Raw genomic sequence first — 19,718 nt, forward strand, 5'->3', positions numbered from 1 at the left:
TCAGTACACAAAGCTGACAACTCTGGTAGCAACAACGTCTGTAATCCGGGTGGGCATCTAATCGAACTAAGCTCAGATGATGATGATGATTTCATTCCATGCAGCTTCAACTCTACTTTCTGGCGAGTGTTGGCATACCAGTTGCCGGGCAACCCATGATAAGATGTTCTCAATAACTGAGAGATCTGCAGAATGTGCTGACCAGGGCAATATTTGAAGACATTCTGTATCTAGGAACATCGGGACAACACATGCAACATGAGGTCGTGCATCATCTTGTTGAAAGATAGCGTCAAGCAGGCCTTGAAGACTGGGCACAGCCACGGGGCTTAACACATCACATATGGAATGACGTTTGCCCACATTACCGGCTGCGGGAACAAGAGGTAAGCGGGGTGTGATCGGAATTTTACCTCATGCCAGCACGCCCGGCGCGGGGCGCGTATGACTTTCACGAATGCAGGCTAGCAACGTTCATTCTCCTCTGTGCCTACAAACACGGATACATTCGTCATCATGCTGTTTCGTCTGAATCATGACATGGTGCCACTCCTGTGCCCAAGTCGTTCGTTGTAACGACGATACTAGACAACGTCCACTGTAGGTGCGACAGGCTCTGTTGTAGCGTCATGGGAAGCAGCAACAGTGGTCACTGTGCTGATAGTCCGTGGTGCTGTAGACGCTCTCGCATTGTCCGCAACGCCCTCTCGGACTTTAATGCTTCAAGGCCGCTGAGATCCTGCATGTCGTTCAGTATGGCTCTCTTGGACCCATCGATTCCATATTCGCCTGACAGTTATGGGAACCCGACCAACACGGGCAGCGACGTCGCGCCACAATGAACCGTAGTCCCAAGAGTCCACGATCCTGTCGTGGTTTTTTATAGGGTGCATAACACTCATCAACAGCTCATAAGCATGACTCTGTGTACAGAAGGAATACAACTTCGTCTCATCCACTTACTTCTTAAAAGGAATTATAAATCGTTTGCAGCTGCTAAGCAGCACGCAATTCTAGAAAAAGAAATGTGGGTTTCGCATCCAGATTTCATTACAGCTCTTAAGTTGCAACAGGAAAGCATAGTTCAATGATCAGCATAGATGTTTTCACTATCTTGTATTATTGTAGAATAAAATGAGGAGTTGACAGAAAAGTGATAAAATATACTAACAAAGTAGAGTGATAAATATCTTTATTTCACAATACAAAATGCAACGAAACAATATATACAAAATTACACAACATTTCGATAAATATCTGTTCACATTCTTTCAATGAATTAAGGAAGCAACTTTCTGGGTATTGGCAAAAATTTTATCTTTAAATGCTTAATTTCCCCTCAAATGTTATCAGTACTGTACACCACTGATAAAACAAAAAACTTCTGAAGACAAAGGGTCATTTACAATTATGTATGAACGATAATTCATTTATCGATGCTTTTTTCAACATTTGATCGTATGGCAAAATGATAAACTTGAAACATTTTTCGCGAACTGCTGCGCAATTGCGACATGTTCTTAGAAGATGAAAGCAAATAGTTGTACAGAGATAATTAAAAATCTATTTAAATATTTTGAAATTAAGAAACGCAATAGACTTTCGTATCATAGACAAGTATCACGTTAGAATTACAGCTTATAAAATATCGCATAAAGTCTGATATGCAAATAATACTGCCTAAAAATTTCTTATACAAGCTTGCGCCATGTGTTTTAAGTGTTATCAACTGTGTAACAATAAATTATCTCATCAAACAAATTAGTAAGAGATCTTAAATAAAACTTTGTAAAAAATTATCTTTGTAATCTTTGTAAAACATTCTTTTCTTAAAATAAATTCTCTCAGTCAAACAGTTTTCATTCCGCAAATAAAGTCAAAAATAATTCACTTCGTAAGAATGAAAATATAGTCTCTGGCGTGAAGACAAAAGTTCAGTTTGTGAGATTGAAGACAATAATAATTTACTCCTTGAAAATGAAGGCAACACTGATTCAATCTATGAGAATGAAAACAACAAATAGTCACTTCTTGAGAATGACGGCAACAATAATTTACTCCTTGATAGTGAAGGTAACAATAATTCATGTGACTTCATCCCAATCAAAGCTAAACAGCTTGAATATAAAAAACCAAAGTAAAAATTAACGCGAAATTCACAAGTGAGATCGATTTTCACTGAAAATAATGGTTGGCATTACTTCTTCTTTGTCAGGGCCCTTTATAATCTTGTGCTTTCCGTCTGATGTACTAAGTATGTAGTCATCCATCCTTTCCCTTTGATAAAAATTTGTCCTCTACACTGAACATCATATTTCCCGCTTTCTTGCAAAATGGAAGCAACTCTTTCGGTAACCTGAAAAGACCAAAATTTAACCAAATGCAAATATTTTTTAAACACTCACGTTTATTAATTCATATTTATTACTTTACAAAACAGATACATTTAAGGTTGATTATCTGAGATATTAAAGACTGAATAACTACCTATTTATATTTTCTCTTAATTCTTACAAAATCATTAATTATCCTGTAAGGATTGCGTTAATTTTATTAACAGTTAAATAAGGCTACTCTCTTGTAAGCTATTATCACGCTCGGCTGTACTTTAGGCCCTTGGTAGCTTCGCAGTCTATTAACATTAAGGGGCCAACTCTGTTAGAATTTTGATAGCTTCGGCTATACCTCTTTAGTTTAAATTAGTTTATTTGAATTCTTAGTCTCTAAAGGTCAAGCCTAAACGTTGGCTTTATTGTACACTCCAAGACGGAGTTTTGTTAAACTTTAATTGGAATAATAAAGGGTTAGTTTACCCTTCTATTTTTTGTTTCTTGTCCACGAACTCAAGCGATTATTCGCTTATCAGTTCTTAAGATTCTTCACTTCCAACAGTAACAAAGAATTACAGAGTGAGGAACTCCACAATCCTTTTGCCCTCAAATGTAAGAAATAATAAATATACATCAGGCCGTATTTTAGTGTTTATCGTTACTAATTTTGAGCTGATTTCTATATTAAGCAGAAAAAAGGGGAGGGTTGTTCTGTATTTCCCATTCTAGTTAGCCGATTGATAAAATTCAACTCTCATGTCACGGAATAGGTATTTATAGGATACATATATCTTTATATATATAAGCGACTAAAGTGTGTGTCGCCGATAGTTTATTGTATTGTTTATTGTTTACTCAGAAAAATGAGCGCGGAAATTAACGTTTTCGCAGTTTTTAATTAATATCTTGGCCGATTAAAGTCGTACGAAGATGAGAACGGTATCGATGGATTCGGAGAATTTTTTGGAATTCGAGGATACGCGTCTGGAATTTCAACTCGGCGCCGTTCCGTAGATATTCGAGAAAAAGGAATTTGGTACGTAGCCAAATCCCTCTAATAGGGAAAACCCAATAAAGAAAGTGGAAAATGTAGAGAAAACGTAGGGGAAAATAAGCTTTTAATTAATATCTCGGCTAATTAATGACCCACGAAGATGGGAATGGTCAAAATGGCGTGCCACGGACCTGTGGAATCCATCGGTGTGCTTCGCTAAGCCCGGGAGCCTGCCGTTTTGGAGGAGATGATGTTACTTCACCTCATATATATATGCGGCTTAAGTGTCTGTTTGTCACCGATAGTTTATTGGTTGCTTGCGTAATTGTACTAGCCAATGGGGTGAAGTTGTCACGGCACCGGGTTGCCGTTTCAATTGAGACGTAGACAATTTCCTGTAAAACTTGCCTTCGCAATGACCATCAATAAATCTCAGGGCTCAACGCTTAAGCGTGTTGGCATTTTTTTACATGAACCTGCATTTGGACACGGTCAACTTTATGTTGCCTGTTCAAGAGTTCGTGAAAGAACGGACGTAAAATTAAAAATAATTGATTGTCCTCTGCAAGGCGAGCTTAAAAATGATGGAAAGATCTACACAAGAAATGTTGTGTACAAAGACATCTTTGACATGTGAATTAACAGTTTATTATTTAAATCACCTTTATTTATTGAGCTAGCGGTTGCTCTTAAGAAATGTACTGCTAGTGTTTCCTTCATTGCACTCTACTTTAAGCAATTAAGCAAGGGGGAAAGCCCGTGGGGCAGTCAGCAAAGGGAAGTCCTCGCCGCCTACCCTGGGTAATTCAGGTTAAATTAGCAGACACCTTTGCACAAATCATTTTAATTACAATTTATAATATCTAGAACAGCGGTCATTTCATATAACCGCCGGGCTTTCTAGTTATACTATATGCACTCAATGTATTTAAAACCTTTTAGAACTAATTTCTTGCAAAATCAATAAAGAAACGGCATTTTTACTTTGAAACCTCCAATATACAATCCTTAAAAGTATATAACGCTTGGCACGTTCATACATTTGCTTTATAACTTAGCAGAACACATCTTTTGGACTACAATTTAAGTCTCTGCTTAAGGTTTTTCTCATTCTCTTCAAAGCCAATAAAATAATATCATTTGAGGCCAGACTTCACTTTAGAAAACATATATATAAACCGTAGACAAAAATGGAATTTTGTGCGACAGCTCTATGGCAGAGAACATTTATTCGACTGAAACTTTTCAGGCCTAATTGCATTCCCTACAAAAGTCTCTACATTAAGTATTTCTAAAATGTTGAGTTTAATATATAAAAAAAAATACTTGTGAATTCAATCTCAGGAACAAACCCCTTATGAATATCTCTTTCAAAGCATAAAAGGTTACCAAACATGGACTACAAATTTACTCGAGATTTTTGAAACCGAAGTCCTGTACCAGTGGTAAACCTTTTCCAATTCAAGCATATGATTGCCATTTTGTTTCATGATTGTAAATGAAGCGTGAATTTCCAAAGTTTGAAAACTTTTGCCAGTTTTCTCGCTTCGCAAGAAAAATTTACTGCTATTCTTTCCTTATCCTTTTGAGTCAATGACATCAAATGTTCATTGGTTCAAAAGCAAACGCTCAACGGTATAGAAAATTCTGTTCGTAAGCAGACGAACGTAAGCGAACGACATTCAACTATTTGTAAGCAGACGACAAGTTGAGATGTTATAGCAATAAATGTTGTCAATTATAGTTTGATAGGTTTGCAGGAATTTGTCAAAAAAATTGGTTCTAAAATTCTGCATATGTGCTGTTTATATAATTTTGTTCTAACCACAGGGATTCCCAACCCATTTTTTTTAGCGAATTTTTTTAAAACAATGGTTTTATTCATCGACCCTGTTACATATTTCTCTATAAATATACCTCATACAAATAAATTATAATACACGTAACTGCACCTAAGTTAAAGATAACAATTAGACTAAGAATAAGAACAAAAGTTTTGAAAAAATTATTTATTAGATTGATGTTTTGTTATTTTATTATTATTATTATTAATTTTACTAATATAAACATGTGTTCAGAAACAAAAACACAGTACTAATTGCACGGAATTTCAATTTTAATTAATCGGTTAATGGGATTTTGATTAATGCGATGGCGCATTTAATTAATGCGATTTTAATTAATGCGTTTGATGTACTGATCTAAAGTTTTTAATATTTGGCATTACATTGCTTAACTTAATTCTTAAATTACCTCGTTCAAAAATATTCAACCTGTTTCTTGTTTTCCATAGTGAATTATTGACTTGGCTAAAGCCTGGTTCCATCAGGTAAGTCAAAAATGTTGGTTCGGTAACAACTTTTATTTTAGGCTATTTCTCACGGAGGACTTTCATATTCCAAAACTTAGCATGCTTATGCTTTTTGAATAAAATTTGTGTTGAGCATCCTCCTGCAATGCAAGCAACTCTTCTTCAATCGTAATATGAGGACCATTTCAGCGGTTTTATGAGTCTTGCAAACACATTCAAATTTTCAGTGTCTTAAAAGCAAACATTAAAATCTTATTTTTTGGTTTGTACGTAAAAATATCTATTCTGAAGAAATAGCATTCCTTTCAATAACGGACAATCGCAATTGTGTATTTTGCCCTTTATATTTATTTTATATAAATTTCTTCATTACTATATGTTAGAGCTTCATATCAAAAAACATTTAATTATCAGTTTTATTAATATATGTTTATGTAATGAATGGGATCTTGATTATGCCGATCAATTGCCGGTGCATGTTCCTATATGGACCCCAACTGACCCTTTGATTTTATATCGATTTCTAGCATGGTGCAGTATGAGGATCAACTAGGCGGTTGATATTGTCCCCGTTGGGAACTCCTGTTCTAACATGCGATTTTTGACATTAAAGCGGATTTTTCTTAAAATGAAATGCCGATATTTTTTGCAGTAGTTCAATTTTTCACCTCACTTTATGCCTAAATAGACGAAAAAAATGCGAAATTTTGTAAAAATCGTTGAAATGACTATTGTTATTAAATCTGACGCTATTTTGAACTTGCCGAAAAAAATATTCGCTTTGCGAGGCGAATTTGAAGTAAGTTGAGATTTTCTAATTATTGCTATAAGCTTTCGCATGTAATTATTGCTATTATTCCTATATCGCAAAATTGCATTTTGAGATTTCACTGGAGTTTGAAGAAATTCAGTCCTAAAATTATGTAGATGCACTACACATAAAGGAATTAAACCTCAAACTTTTAATTAGGTGACTCTTTAAATAACACAAAACAGATTTTACACCGACCCTTCAGGATGATTACACGTAAAAAGGGTAATGACCTCTAAATGAGCAACATGAAACCGATAGGTAAGTAGGAAATTTTATATCTAGCCTGAGCTTCTAACTTTTTAAAAAGGTAATGAAAATTATCACCATGCTTTATCGCTTATCCCAAAACAGTTAATTCTATAGACCTTATTTTACCTTTAAAACCTTTAAAACACTTTCTTTTTCAGTAGCTTCTAAATCACTTTTTCACCTACAGATGCTGCTCGAAATTTTGTTTCGGATCCTGTCCCGATTTTGTCCTGTTGATCTCAGGATACGACTTCACAACGATGCTCGATCAAAGAACTGCAAATATTTTTATCAGTATTGACGAGGGTTCGTGAAACATTATCACAGAAGTAATCCGAGTTAATGGTCCCGGCATATTTTGAAAATATCTACTTGCTTAGAGGCCAAAGCTATCGGGATATTCTCCTAAATTCATGCAGATTTCTCTTTGTCTGACTTTCGTAATCTAGCTGAAGAAAATGCTATTTGACCTTCAAAATTATAGTATAATCCAGGTTCCCATTACTGTATAGACCAACTAAGGCTGGGCCCAAGGCTCCATGTTTGAGGAATATTCAAATCATTCTAGTATAATTCAATTACATATTCCAAAACACCTTTTGAGAATCTATATTGTTTTGAAGCTTTCCTGTATTTTCTAGGAGTGGCAATACCTGTGTTATCGTTCAGAATTCTAACAAAGTGTCAAGAAAGTTACAATCAGCTCTTTTCTGTTTACGATTTTTGTACAACCTACCATTAAGCTACGTGGACTTATGGCACCAATCACAACAATTCTTTACAATCCTGCTTTTTCCCGATGAAAATAGAGAAGTAACTACTGAGAATTCCTGAAAGAACGCTGCAATTACGGTCCCGGTTTGTTTTGATAGGAACCTGAGTACTGTACGTTTAGTTATACTTCGCCAAATACTATTGCCAACTTTTGTAATCTTTCTTATTGGAAATATATCCTGCAGTGCAATTTTTCTGCATTAATGCAAATCGAAAGGGTGACCAGAAACGGGGCCATGTTACGCTAGAATTATAAAAATGAAAGGATAGCACATAAGACAAATGCTTTTCTTTGCAATATAGTTTTAAAATAAGAACAAGAACTGAAAAGGGTAGCTTATATAAAGGCAAAACATTTCAAAATCCGTTAAAGAAATAAATGCAAATGCGCCAGACCTGCCTAGTGATGTAGAAGTAAGTTTGTGAAATTTTCTGGACTGATGAACACTGGCCAACTTGCGTTAACAATGTTTGTAGCTCTTTGATGGAGGGCCACTGTAAAAGCTTTTTCGGCCAGTTGTTACGATATGAAATCCATAGTGATATTTATTAATGGAAAAGTGAATTAGAAGCAACTGAGAAATAAAGGTTTTAAAAGTTAAATAATACAGTAATGCTGGTGTTTACTGGCTTATATGGTAAATGATGATCAACCGTGCTAGTACCATCTAGGTACAGGAAGTTCATTCTTTTAGTGAAAGAACTTAATCTACGTTTTGGTATAGTTCGACGGCCTCATCCGCGACCATTAGCGCAAACACGCATGCGCAATTCAGACCGAATTATTCTCAAAATAGGGTGGAAGGATGGGCACTTTCTTTCCCTCCAGCATATCTCTTTTCGGAGCAGAGACGACCCTTCACGTCGCAGCAAGTAATACCGCCCCTTTTGGACGAGTCTATGTTTTTGGCAGAATGCCAACCAGGGTTGCGCTTCAGACGGTCGAACTATACAACAGTTGCTATGGGTTTTAGACAGAGTATTAAAGACGTAGAGGAAGTGCTGAAAGAATATGTTGAAGAACTGCTTGCTACATGTGCTGGAAACAAAATGGCTGCATAACTAGAATAAATATGTTGCATGTTTACATAGAAAAAGAAAACCCAGACTATGTTAATTAAATCTATTATTTCATATTACAGTGAAACTTCTTGTCACGACTACCTTTTTAAGGTATCTGTGAAAGTAACTTGTTTTTCTGATACCATGAATAAACACCAGAACAACACTTTTTTAACATGAACGCCTCCAAAAGCATATGAAACTGTTACGATAGGTTAATCAGATTGTGTTGTTTGATTATTTTTAGATCAGACTTGATATGCTTGAATTACTACACATTTCTTCGTGAAATTCTTCGTCGAATTTACAGATATGTTACATAATTTTCCAAAAACTTAATCTTAAGCATGAAAATTAAGAACTTTTTACAGTTCTATGTAAGTTATCGAAAGATTCGTTTTACTTGAATAGCTCCGGTGACTCCAGTACTGTCCATTCGACTGGCAATGTTGACGGTATCTCCCCATATGTCGTACTGAGGTTTAGAAGCACCGACTACACCCGCCAAAACAGGTCCCATGGCAATTCCTGGAAGAAAAAGATCAATAAAATCTGAGATATAACAGACGAAGGAAATCACAGCTATGTTGCAAATAAAAATGCCAGATTAACATTCGATGAAATATGCAGTCAACTGCTAATTTAGTGGAGCTGAGACAAATTCTAAATTTTCTGGAGTTTTAATATATTCCCAAACCTCTCGAATTGATAATTTAAGAACTGTAAGAAGGAAATATAAAAGTAGAATTTATTAATCTTTAAATGATTTAACCAAAGCGAAATCTGAAACCTGCGTCTAATGAAATGAAAGAGTGATTTTCATTAAAACGATACGAATGGAAATTTAATAAATAAAATATGCAGTTGAAGTTTTTGAATTTAGACGTTTATTCCGTCATTATAATTTTACAAAATATTGTTTGATTAAAAGTTTTTTTTTCCCACGTTTCTTCAGAATTACTTTAAATCAAAGCAAATGTAAAGAGGATTATTTCAAGAATTAACATACACAAATGTAAAAACTGAATTCTTATCCTGCGAAGAAAATTAAGAGTGTATCAGTCAGAACCGCGATATCGATAGATCAACTGAAATTGCAACAACTGCATTTTTTTTCTAAAGAATCCTTTTATTTAGATGTTAATAAAACTAATCTTTCCAAAGTTTCGAGTTAAAATGTTAAGCAGATTTTTACATTAGTATTGAAAAGGCTGGAATGAATTTTTCCAATTTTTTTATTGAGAATCTTTTTTAAGATTCTTTATATTCCGAAATTCGAATAACAGTTACCTAGATTTTAACATTGGAAACATTTGTAGTTTAGACTTTCCAATGCACCGATAAACGTAACTGTTACTTCACTTTATATTACGAAACCCTAACGTAAGTGAAACAATGGAAGTTATTATCCAAAGCATTTATTTACCATTCAGATGGTAAATATTGCCATTCTACTGGGGAATATGAATTTTCCTTCATTATAGTGGAATACTGGCAAACTTCTTTTTTCCCAGAAGTGTTGCCATTCGACAAGTCATAATGCTTACTTAAATTACCATTCAAATAAAAATACAGTATATTTAACTAAGTAGGATTTAAAAAGTATGCATAGTTTTAAATAATTAATATTTTAAATTGAATTTTCAATAGAATTTATAAAGTAAATTTAATTCACATGATTTATAACATTTTTACATCTCAAACACGCACGCAATAAAAAGTATTCTATGACAGATACACAGAGACGGTACTCTCCCGCTTTCTTAGTGGCCATCTAAGAAACCTTGGCTTCCAATGTGGTTAAAAAAAAAAAAAAAAAAAAAAAAAAAGATTTGTCCAAAATATAACAATGAACAGGCTCCTTCGGCACATATTCTTAGGTGTCTGTGTTTGTCCTATGACAACCTACTAAATTTTCCTATGCTGGTCTATGACTTTTTGAAGGTGAATAAACTCGTGGATCTCGTCTAGCACAAGCTGGAGTCAAGAATTAGCAACAACAACACAAGTCAAATTAAAATCCAAATACAATTTACAAGCCGTCCTGGTGGTTTATAACTGAACCCATAGTATAAACTATAATGATGTTTTGTCGTATTAAAAGTACTACGAAAAAAATACAAAAAAAAAAAAAAAAAAAAAAAATCTGAAAGGTTTCAGATTTTAAATTACGTCCAAAGGGGCGTATTTTAACGTTTTGTGTGTTACCTTTATTTATTAACTATGTTCTTTGCACTTAAACCATAAAATTCAGTTCAATAGCAATATAATAGCAAAATAATTTATAATAAATATAATAGCAAAATAATTTTAAAATGAGCCTATCTTTAGAATTTCCGATAAACAGTTCCGCGCGCTGGAGATAAAAAGGTTTTCCTCCCCGTAGAGTGTTGCTATTGCTCGCTTTGAAATCCTTGAGTTTGTTAATCAAAAATTCGTTAAAATTTTACAAAATATGATCGATCATAAAACAAATTCCAAATTTCAAAGTTGGGCTTTCAGATGTTATTCAAAATTGGATGGGCCTAGGTACTGTTGTTTTATCACAATGCGAGAAACATACATACATACATTCATGCAGATTCTTCATAGTTTAACTTCTTCAAATATAATGCAGAAGTCTAACATTTGGTGGCAACAATTTGAAAAGTGATACGCCGTTTATAGTGATTCGACGCAAAATCGCAAAACGAAAGCGATAGTCTTTCAGGGACAAAGCCCCTTTGGACTAATAAAGCTTTGTTTGTAGCTGAATCCTGGTACTCAAAACATTTCTAACATCAATACTTGGTTGGTCTACAATACTTTTAAAACTCATAAATCAATTACAAGAGCACAGCTATTTGTCTATTTTTGACCATAACAGATACAGCAGCAATTAACGCTCTGCGAGACAGCAGTGATGTGGCCAAACGATCCAAATTCCTACTTTTAAAACTATGTGGCATGGCTTTAAAAATTGGCATAATTTGGCGATCTGAATTCAAACTGGGACATGAGCGAAGTACGATAGGATAGGCTTTGGTAATAATCTACCTATTAGTAAAACTTAAGAATAATTATCGCATACTGTTCATTGAATTACTAGCAAAAGGTTTTACCTGTAACGTTACTGCGTTTAACTTTTCCCATGCTCCACTTTTGTTAACTGAAAACTGAAAAAGTTTGTAGAATCATTAGGTTATATCGACGCAGGAACGGGAAAAATATGCAGTGATCTCACCAGGATTCTAACTCTGTACCTTCAGAATACGCGATGAGCGAACTTCCATTTACACTACGAAGGCATGAAGAAAGGAAGGAGAAAAATGCCTTATATACTCTCCCCCCTTTTAAAGCTCGAATGGGATTAGGGGAACCAAACGCGAAATCTTGATGGTGACGAATATCGTCCACCACCTTTTAGTTCGGGCGCCACTTGTATAATAATTAAATTATATCGAGATAAGAATGTGAAAAATGTGCAGTGCCCTCGCCAGGATTCAAAATCCGGACCTCTCAAATATACGTCGAGGGTGTTTCCGGTAACGCCATGCAAGAAGGAAGAATATACCTTGTATGTTGTATCTGTTAGTATGTGTTGCAGCCTCAACCATAATAGGCACAGACTTAGTTTTCGTACTATTTTCTTTAAAAAAAATCTTTTTGCTTCCTTTACGCGGTGCGCATCCTGTCCATACAATGTTTTTCCCAGGCCATAAAATTTTTGCTTAACTTCCATATTATCGAAACATGCTTTTATGACCGCAATAATACAAATGAATTGAAAAACGTCGGTACTATTTTAATAATACTTTGCAAAAGATGTTACTAACATTGATACCAGTAATACAGTTATAAACACGTGTTTCCAACACCCAGGGCCGTGTATTTTAAAACTTATAAGTTAATCCAGAAATAATAAATTAAATATTAATCAGGTCTATCTTACCTATTCTGAGATGAAATTGCTGCCAGCTGTGCCTATTCATTTCTTGAAGCACATCCATGATTGTCATCGCGAATTTGGTCATGACTAGAACATTCTGAGTACCATCTTCTTCAGGACCAAAACTCTGAAAGAATAAGGCGATTTAAAGTAAGAAAAACTGAAGGCAGATATTAAACATGGATTTTGTGGACACCGTCCACCTAAATATGATGAAATGTAATGAAAGAATAATAACTGTCTGTTTATTCGAAAGCCTGCAAACAGACAGCCCATTGAAAATACATTTTAATGTTTGGAATAATATAGAACTTACCTCATAAGAAGTTCTACTAGAGTTTCTTCCTGGCTGTAAACCAGCTGCAGCCATGTAAGTACTCCCAATAGTTTTTATTTTCTCCAATTTCAAGAATGGCGGTTCATACAGTAACTAAATTTTACAAAAGAGTTTTCACATGAGTTTTTCTACAAAAAACTATTATAACATACAGTGAAAGCATAAAAAAAATTTCAGATGTTGTATTAAATACACAGTTAGCCAGGTATTGAATTAATCGGACACTGTCTACAAAATGATAAATTTGTTTATTGCTAAACGACGGAAAAATTATCATAACTGACCATTAGGGTAAAACAAAACCATCTACGGAAAACAGAAAAAGGAAACAAATTATGTGTAGAATAACAGCAGTGATAGCTAATAAAGGTGCCAGATGAACCGCCAAAAACAGTTCTAATGCCATTTATAACTTATCCTCTGCATTTATTATAACGTTTATTTAACCAAATGAACTTAAAATTCTTTGAAATACAAGTACGCTTTTAATTAAAGTATGCGTTATTACTCTTCCTTTTGTTGTTCTATTTGCCCTCGGATTAAGCATGATTTTGAGAAAAACGTGGATGCCGTTTCCGGTATTACCCCGATAAAGTTGCTGTATATATGCAACATAAAGAGAACCCATTATGCACGGTCTTTCATTAAGCGAATAAGAATTTCTGCAAGAAAACTGTACGAATACATATTTAAAGCTTGGATTTAGGGTTAGATTTAAATTTAGATTTAAGGGTGAGGTCCTGATCCGCCAAGTCAAATCAGTGTGCAACTGTAAGATCATATTGGAACCAGTTCATGCAACTACAAAAGAAGGCCAGAAATGCTTCTTAGACACCACACAGAAAGGAATGTAAACTATCCCAAATTTGAATAACCTAATAATTTAAAAAACTCAGGTAAAGTAGGGTTAGCATTCCTTTCTTTAGACAGGTAGCCTTAGTATGCTTGCCATAATCCAATAAATCCAAATACATCCATTCTAAGAATCAGTCCTGAACATTCAAAAGTTCACTGTTAGAACAAGATCTTCGTCATTGTCCTTGCCACCTTGATCCTTGTTTTCTTCCATGATACAGCCGCCAGCCTCGGTAACAGTTTCATCTGGCCGGGTCTCATTCGTTATAAATTCCCTGTCAACATGAAAGGAATTTTCACCTTCATCTGAATTTTTCGAATGTGTTAAAAATAGGCTTATCATTAAGAAGTTCATCATCATGATCTTTGAATCCCACACATCCAAAATCCAAACCGACCTACTTGAAAGAGTTTGTAATGATCATTAATACAAGTTTTATATACAAAATGAGGAGAATATTAATTGATGTACTTAATTCTGATATCAAGACTCAGAGTACATGAAGCTTTACTTCCCTTCCGTTGATTTTAAAGCTGCACATCAATCATTGATCCATGAATTAAAGGATTCACATAGTGTTGGCAGGCAGGAATATCAGTCTAGTGTTGTTGAGGTTTCCAAATATGATGATAAACTGGGCAATGGTTCACCAGATATAGATTTTCTAATTTCTTTCATACGTAGCTCTCAGACTTCACCGACTAAGTTATTCATGAAAAAAGAAAGAAAAAGGACAACGACATGTAGGCTTAAGATACAATAACACGCCGAACAAGTATTAATTTAGAAGTCAAACAACAAAAATCAACGTTATATTTTGAAATTTTCACAGAACTAGTTTCGATGGTTTTACCGAACCATCATCCTCAGCTACAAAAGCGCACAATGAAATGCGAAAATTTCAAAATATAACGCTGATTTTTGTTGTTTGACTTCTAAATTAAGACATGTAGGCTATTGTTGAATTTTTAATTCACCGTTTGTCGCCTACCATTTTTAGAACATCTAAGATATCAAAATTTTCCTGTTGGAAAAATTGTTTCTTCTCTGACCTTGATATGCTAGTCTATACTTACGAGTTTTTAGTGGTATGTTATTAGTCAATACCTTTTTTAAAACTTCAGTGTTTTTTTAATGATAAAATAGACCGGCCTGATCACCATTGAAGGTATCATCAGACGAACACCTGACACAAATCCGTAGTCATTCCAGTTTAAAGTACCATAGCGTACGTCGTGTTTTTATTTTTACCTGGTTACCATTCTAAACATTCGAATTCTTCTTCTTCTTCTTCTTTTTTTTTTTTTTTTTTTTTTTTGTATGTTCAGTAACTTAGCTAATTTCTCATCTTAGGTCTTCAGTACATATCCGTTGAGAAAGAGTCATAAAAGACCTCTGAAACATTCACCACTGAAATAATGCCTTTGAAGCTCTATTCGATCACGTAACTGGTTTTTCACTTTTATTTGTAGTTAAGGTACGCAGAATTAAATTTTCACTTTTCAAGACATTACTCAAGATTAATTTACTGAAGCCATAATTCTGATACACGCCTATATGCGAAAGATGATCTCAGTATCATCGATAACAGTCGACTTATTTACCGAAGAAAACACTTGGTTCGCTCAAAACACACGATTTTCTCAAAACTTGAAATTAAAGTGATGAGGCAGGTACTGATAAATGTCACATTTTCTCCTGCATGCAGAACCGAAAGAAGACTCCTTTCTCAGGATGATTTGGCTATCTTACCAGCAGTTCTGATTTGCTTTAATTCCAGGAAATGGCATTTTTTCATCTCAATAATAGATAGCATTTTGGAGATTGAAGGTTTTGACTTGACGCAATATCTACATTTAATTATTCGTATGAACAACCTTGTTTTTTTTTTAACAAACCAAAACCTTATTTTCTAAACTCTTGAAAGGTGCATGTTTTAAGAACTTTCTGAACGAAATAAATTTCCTCTCCCTTCCCCAGAAAGTAAACTTTCACAATGTTAACGAGGTTAAGTAGGCTATTCTCTTCCTTGACTTCTCAATTGGGGTCCATAAACAATCTTCCACTTGAGCTGTTCCAATGCTTTCAGTTCTTGTAAAACAGAAGCATGATAAGGATGAAGATTTATTTACTACAGTGATTTTAAGTGCATTACCATACGGTGAATCTTTGTTGTATACTAGCACTAATCGATTTCGTTCCTTGAGCAGAACTCGTTTCTTGAAAAGAATCACTAATTGCAGCTTTCATTTACTGAGAGATCACTCTGCAGAATAACAGCACAGAAACGGGACTTGCTCAGAGGGACTGTTTAAATAAGCAGGTACTCAGACAACTAAAAAAGATTGATGAATAACTCATTCCAGAACTCCAGAGAACTAATGAGTCGTGCGCTAATGTGTTAGGAGAAATAACCACCTTTTCAACTTATTCTGCATTTTTTAAGATTTTCAATCTTAGTTTTTAATTCACTGCAGTCAAAGTCAAGGCTTCACTATAAATGAAAATCTGAATATACCTTGTGATGTGGACGGTCACCAATGAGTCACGTTTATTATAGCTGAATGTTCACTTGAGAGTTGATCAAGAGTTGATCTTGTTTAGTTTGGTTAGGTTGATTACGGCAAAGCACACGAGGGCTTTCTGTCTAAGGGAAGGGATACCTTCGTGGAGGACTTTCTAAGGGTAACTGGCTCGTATACAGGCTATAACATGGAGAAAACCACGATAACGCCCCTGCAGTCAGCCGGTTCACGTCGGACTGAACTACCAGTGTTCAGCGACTTTACCAGTTACCGCTCGGCCGCCAGTGGTCTGATTCTACGTGTAAAGAATAATAAATTTACTTTTCATTTTAAAGTTTTAGACGAAGTTGTGTTTATTCCATCATTGTGGGGGCTATTATATCTTACATTTCTTTTTTATTTTGCTTCAAAAATAGAAACATTTCTGTTTCTGTTCTGTTCAAACTGTAAAGAATAAACATGACGTAAGGACCCAGAATATATTTAACATATTTTTGCTCCACGATAAATGTGACACAAAATTTTCAAAATGTTCCTGAAGTATAACAATTCCACCCCTTCCTTGCACAAATTATTCTGAATTACCTTTCGTCAGAACTCGATCAAAATTTCGAACTTTTTAATTTAGTAGATCACATTATAAAATTCTACTGTAGAACATTTGGTTAAATTTTTGGCCATCGGCCTATTATCTATCCCAAAGTTTTATGTTACTACCTGACTGTTTAAAAAATTTGTGGTCCAATAGCAACAAACTGATTCAAGCTATTAAATTATTTACGGTAGTTATATTTTAAATTGTGAAAATTATACACTTCTCACAGTACCTTGTCGAAGTCGCATATAATTTCGTGCAATACTTGAAGGCATTTCCGACCCTCATCGTTAAGAAGAGATTCGCTGTAAAAGTCCATGTAGTTGGGTATAGATGCAAACATGACGGCCACAGAGCTGTACTCTTCATGATATAAGTCCAACTGAAAAATAACAGAAAATAGATAATCTTAATTAATAATTCAAGTGTTTTTAGCAAAAAATGAAACAGAAGACTCTCGATCATCTGGAACGGATTAATCAGTTAGTGGATTAATCGGGTTTTTAATCTTGAAAAATAAAATACTAAGTTTGTTTATTGGGGAATGATAAAAAATTACTATCAGAAGCCATTAGCATAAGACAGAACTACATACAGAAAATAAGAGGTGAACGAAAATTTGCGCATACCGTGCAAAAATAAAAAAATAAAAAAATTAAAGCAAACTAAATTACAGACATGAGCTAAATTCAAAGACGATTATTTTACGAAATATTAACAGCAAAAGTTTGATCATAGTCACCAGTAAATGCTCAAAAAGGAAGTCTTTTCCTCGAATTACATATGTTTTCGAAAATTTGAGGCCACCTTTCCCAATGAAAGAATGCTTATTGTTTCTAAATTTTATTTTCAGCATTTGCTATAAAGTGTGAAAGATATGTGCTTAAGATAATCACTTAAAGATACATACTTGTAAGCATTCCTACAGAAAGAAATTCGGGTTGACGCGCTGAAATGCAAGTTTACAATAGTATTGTAAAATTCCGTGTTAAATATCTTGAATAATGGCAAGAGTATTCAAGAATTTGTGAAATATTTTTTAGCATACAATCTGCTGTGTGGAGCATCTCAAAATCGTGGGTGGATGTGTCTCCAGATACTTTAAAAAATGCTTGGCATAATTCATGGCCAAATACTATATTTCAAGGTGAGAATGAAGATGATAGTCGAGAACTTGAAGGTTTTCAGATTTAAAATCACGTGACCGTGAGAGCCGCAGTCTTTTCAAAAGGAAGCTGTCAGGGAAAAAAAAAAAAAAAAAAAGACGTTGTCTCATTAGACATATAGCAGATTGGTGAAACCAGCAAAAGCGCTCATCCTCTTCAAGAAATGGAAGAAATTTCTGTATGATGTCAATACACATAATTCCATCTGTTGTCTGTTCTAAACAAAAGGGGAAGAGGGGGCTGTATTTTTTGGTATAGCCGCAGAGCATCCGCCGTTACAAATTGAATGGTTGCAGTCTTTCATGATACACAAACGAATTTTCTCTGTTCGTATTCCTGTGCTTTGGCTGTTAACATAGCCACTTAAATGAAAAAGTTTCATCTGTAAAAAGCACAGATTCTCTTCTCAGTTAGGGTCCATAAACAATCTTAACCTCAACTAATACAGTGCTTTTATGTGCATGCTAGACGATAAATTTAATTGCGATGCCAGCTTTCTCACACTGTTTGTTGGTAAGTTAAATTTAAATTTAAAATATTAAGATGTATTTTTATTGCATTTACCTCGATTTCAGGTCTCGTCGATGATAAATGGATGATACAGTTAAGTAATTTAATACAACGGCTCAAAATTTTTGAAAAATCTCCGGTTAAATACGTTTTTAACATCAAAAATAAACTTTCTAGTTGCTCATCAAATTCAAAGCCAGATTAAAAATACACATCACTGTTCATAAATCCTAGGTACACATGGATAGGGAATACTTTCGATTTTGCTTCGGTACGAGAATTACACTTTCCGTTTTAAGATGTTCATTTTACTTCAGTAACTTTTATAATACAAGAATTTATTTCATATTGTCCCAAACGTTTTCCTACTTGCGTAATGTTAAATCTTCTCACATAAGACCTTTTTCCTGAAAGATTTTCCCGCTTAGAAATTTGCACATTTTGAGCAACTTTTTCTTCCGTCAAAAACTATATTTTGTCTTTATATTTTTAAAGAAATTACTGTAGAATACATTTATATCCCCATACTTTGATACTTATCTTTAGGCTGATGTCAGCGTGAATTTTAATATATCTCCAGCTTGAAGTAGAATCGGAAATCATCAATTTTGCTTTCTGAATAGTGGTGACTTTTCCTCTTGTTTTCAATGCTTCTAGACCAGTGGTTTTCCAACTTCGTCAACTCACGGAACCAGAAATGAGCCCACTCATTTCAGGGAACGAATCATTCTGATCCGATCCCATAAAATAGCAGTTTTGCCCATCTCTTTGGCAAACCTTCTGATTTATGGTAGTACTCGAACAATTTTTTATCCATGATACTTAGATTTCTCTTCTAGAAAATATTCTCTTCCTGTTTTCTTCAATTGTAAAAGGTGCTCTCTTATAAAAATTTTATAACTGTCATGTAAATGTAATACATTTTCTATCAGAAAACCGTTTAGCTTTAGAAAGCATAGCACGCCATTCTCTTTGACATATGTTATATGATTTTATTTTGACTTAAACTCAGGGTTCCGTGGAAGACAGTTTGACGACCACTGCCCTAGACTGACCACCTGTCACTTGTTACAATAGTTAATAAGATCACTAGGTGAATTAGATGTTTCAGGTGATGAGGAAATCCATTAAGTTTCAGTCGATTTAGTTTCATCTTTGTTTTATAATAGGTAGAGCAGAAATAAAGAATGCGTAGAACGGGAAAAAGATCACTAGTTCAAATTTCCTATCTATTTTAAAGCGATATCGTATATCTTCAGATAATTTT

The 19,718-nt window shown here is 34.4% G+C and overlaps 1 protein-coding gene across 4 annotated transcripts in view; it reads right to left on the minus strand.

The window, feature by feature from the left end:
• Positions 1-1,175: 1,175 nt before the first annotated feature.
• LOC118186485 (adenylate cyclase type 2-like) overlaps positions 1,176-19,718 on the minus strand; it is a 216,462-nt gene continuing 197,919 nt past the window's right edge. For all 4 annotated transcript variants that reach the window (XM_035356587.2, XM_035356585.2, XM_035356586.2 and 1 more), the window contains exons 21-25: positions 17,008-17,157; positions 12,779-12,892; positions 12,466-12,589; positions 8,938-9,062; positions 1,176-2,356 (exon numbers count right to left, since the gene is read on the minus strand). In XM_035356587.2, coding sequence (XP_035212478.2) covers positions 2,222-2,356; positions 8,938-9,062; positions 12,466-12,589; positions 12,779-12,892; positions 17,008-17,157 — 648 coding nt within the window. In that variant the 3' untranslated portion in view covers positions 1,176-2,221. The remainder of the gene's footprint in view (positions 2,357-8,937; positions 9,063-12,465; positions 12,590-12,778; positions 12,893-17,007; positions 17,158-19,718) is intronic.

The sequence above is a fragment of the Stegodyphus dumicola genome, chromosome 4, assembly GCF_044657685.1.
Source record: "Stegodyphus dumicola isolate Sdum_Otavi_A_Nest chromosome 4, ASM4465768v1".
NCBI classification, from domain to species: domain Eukaryota; kingdom Metazoa; phylum Arthropoda; class Arachnida; order Araneae; family Eresidae; genus Stegodyphus; species Stegodyphus dumicola.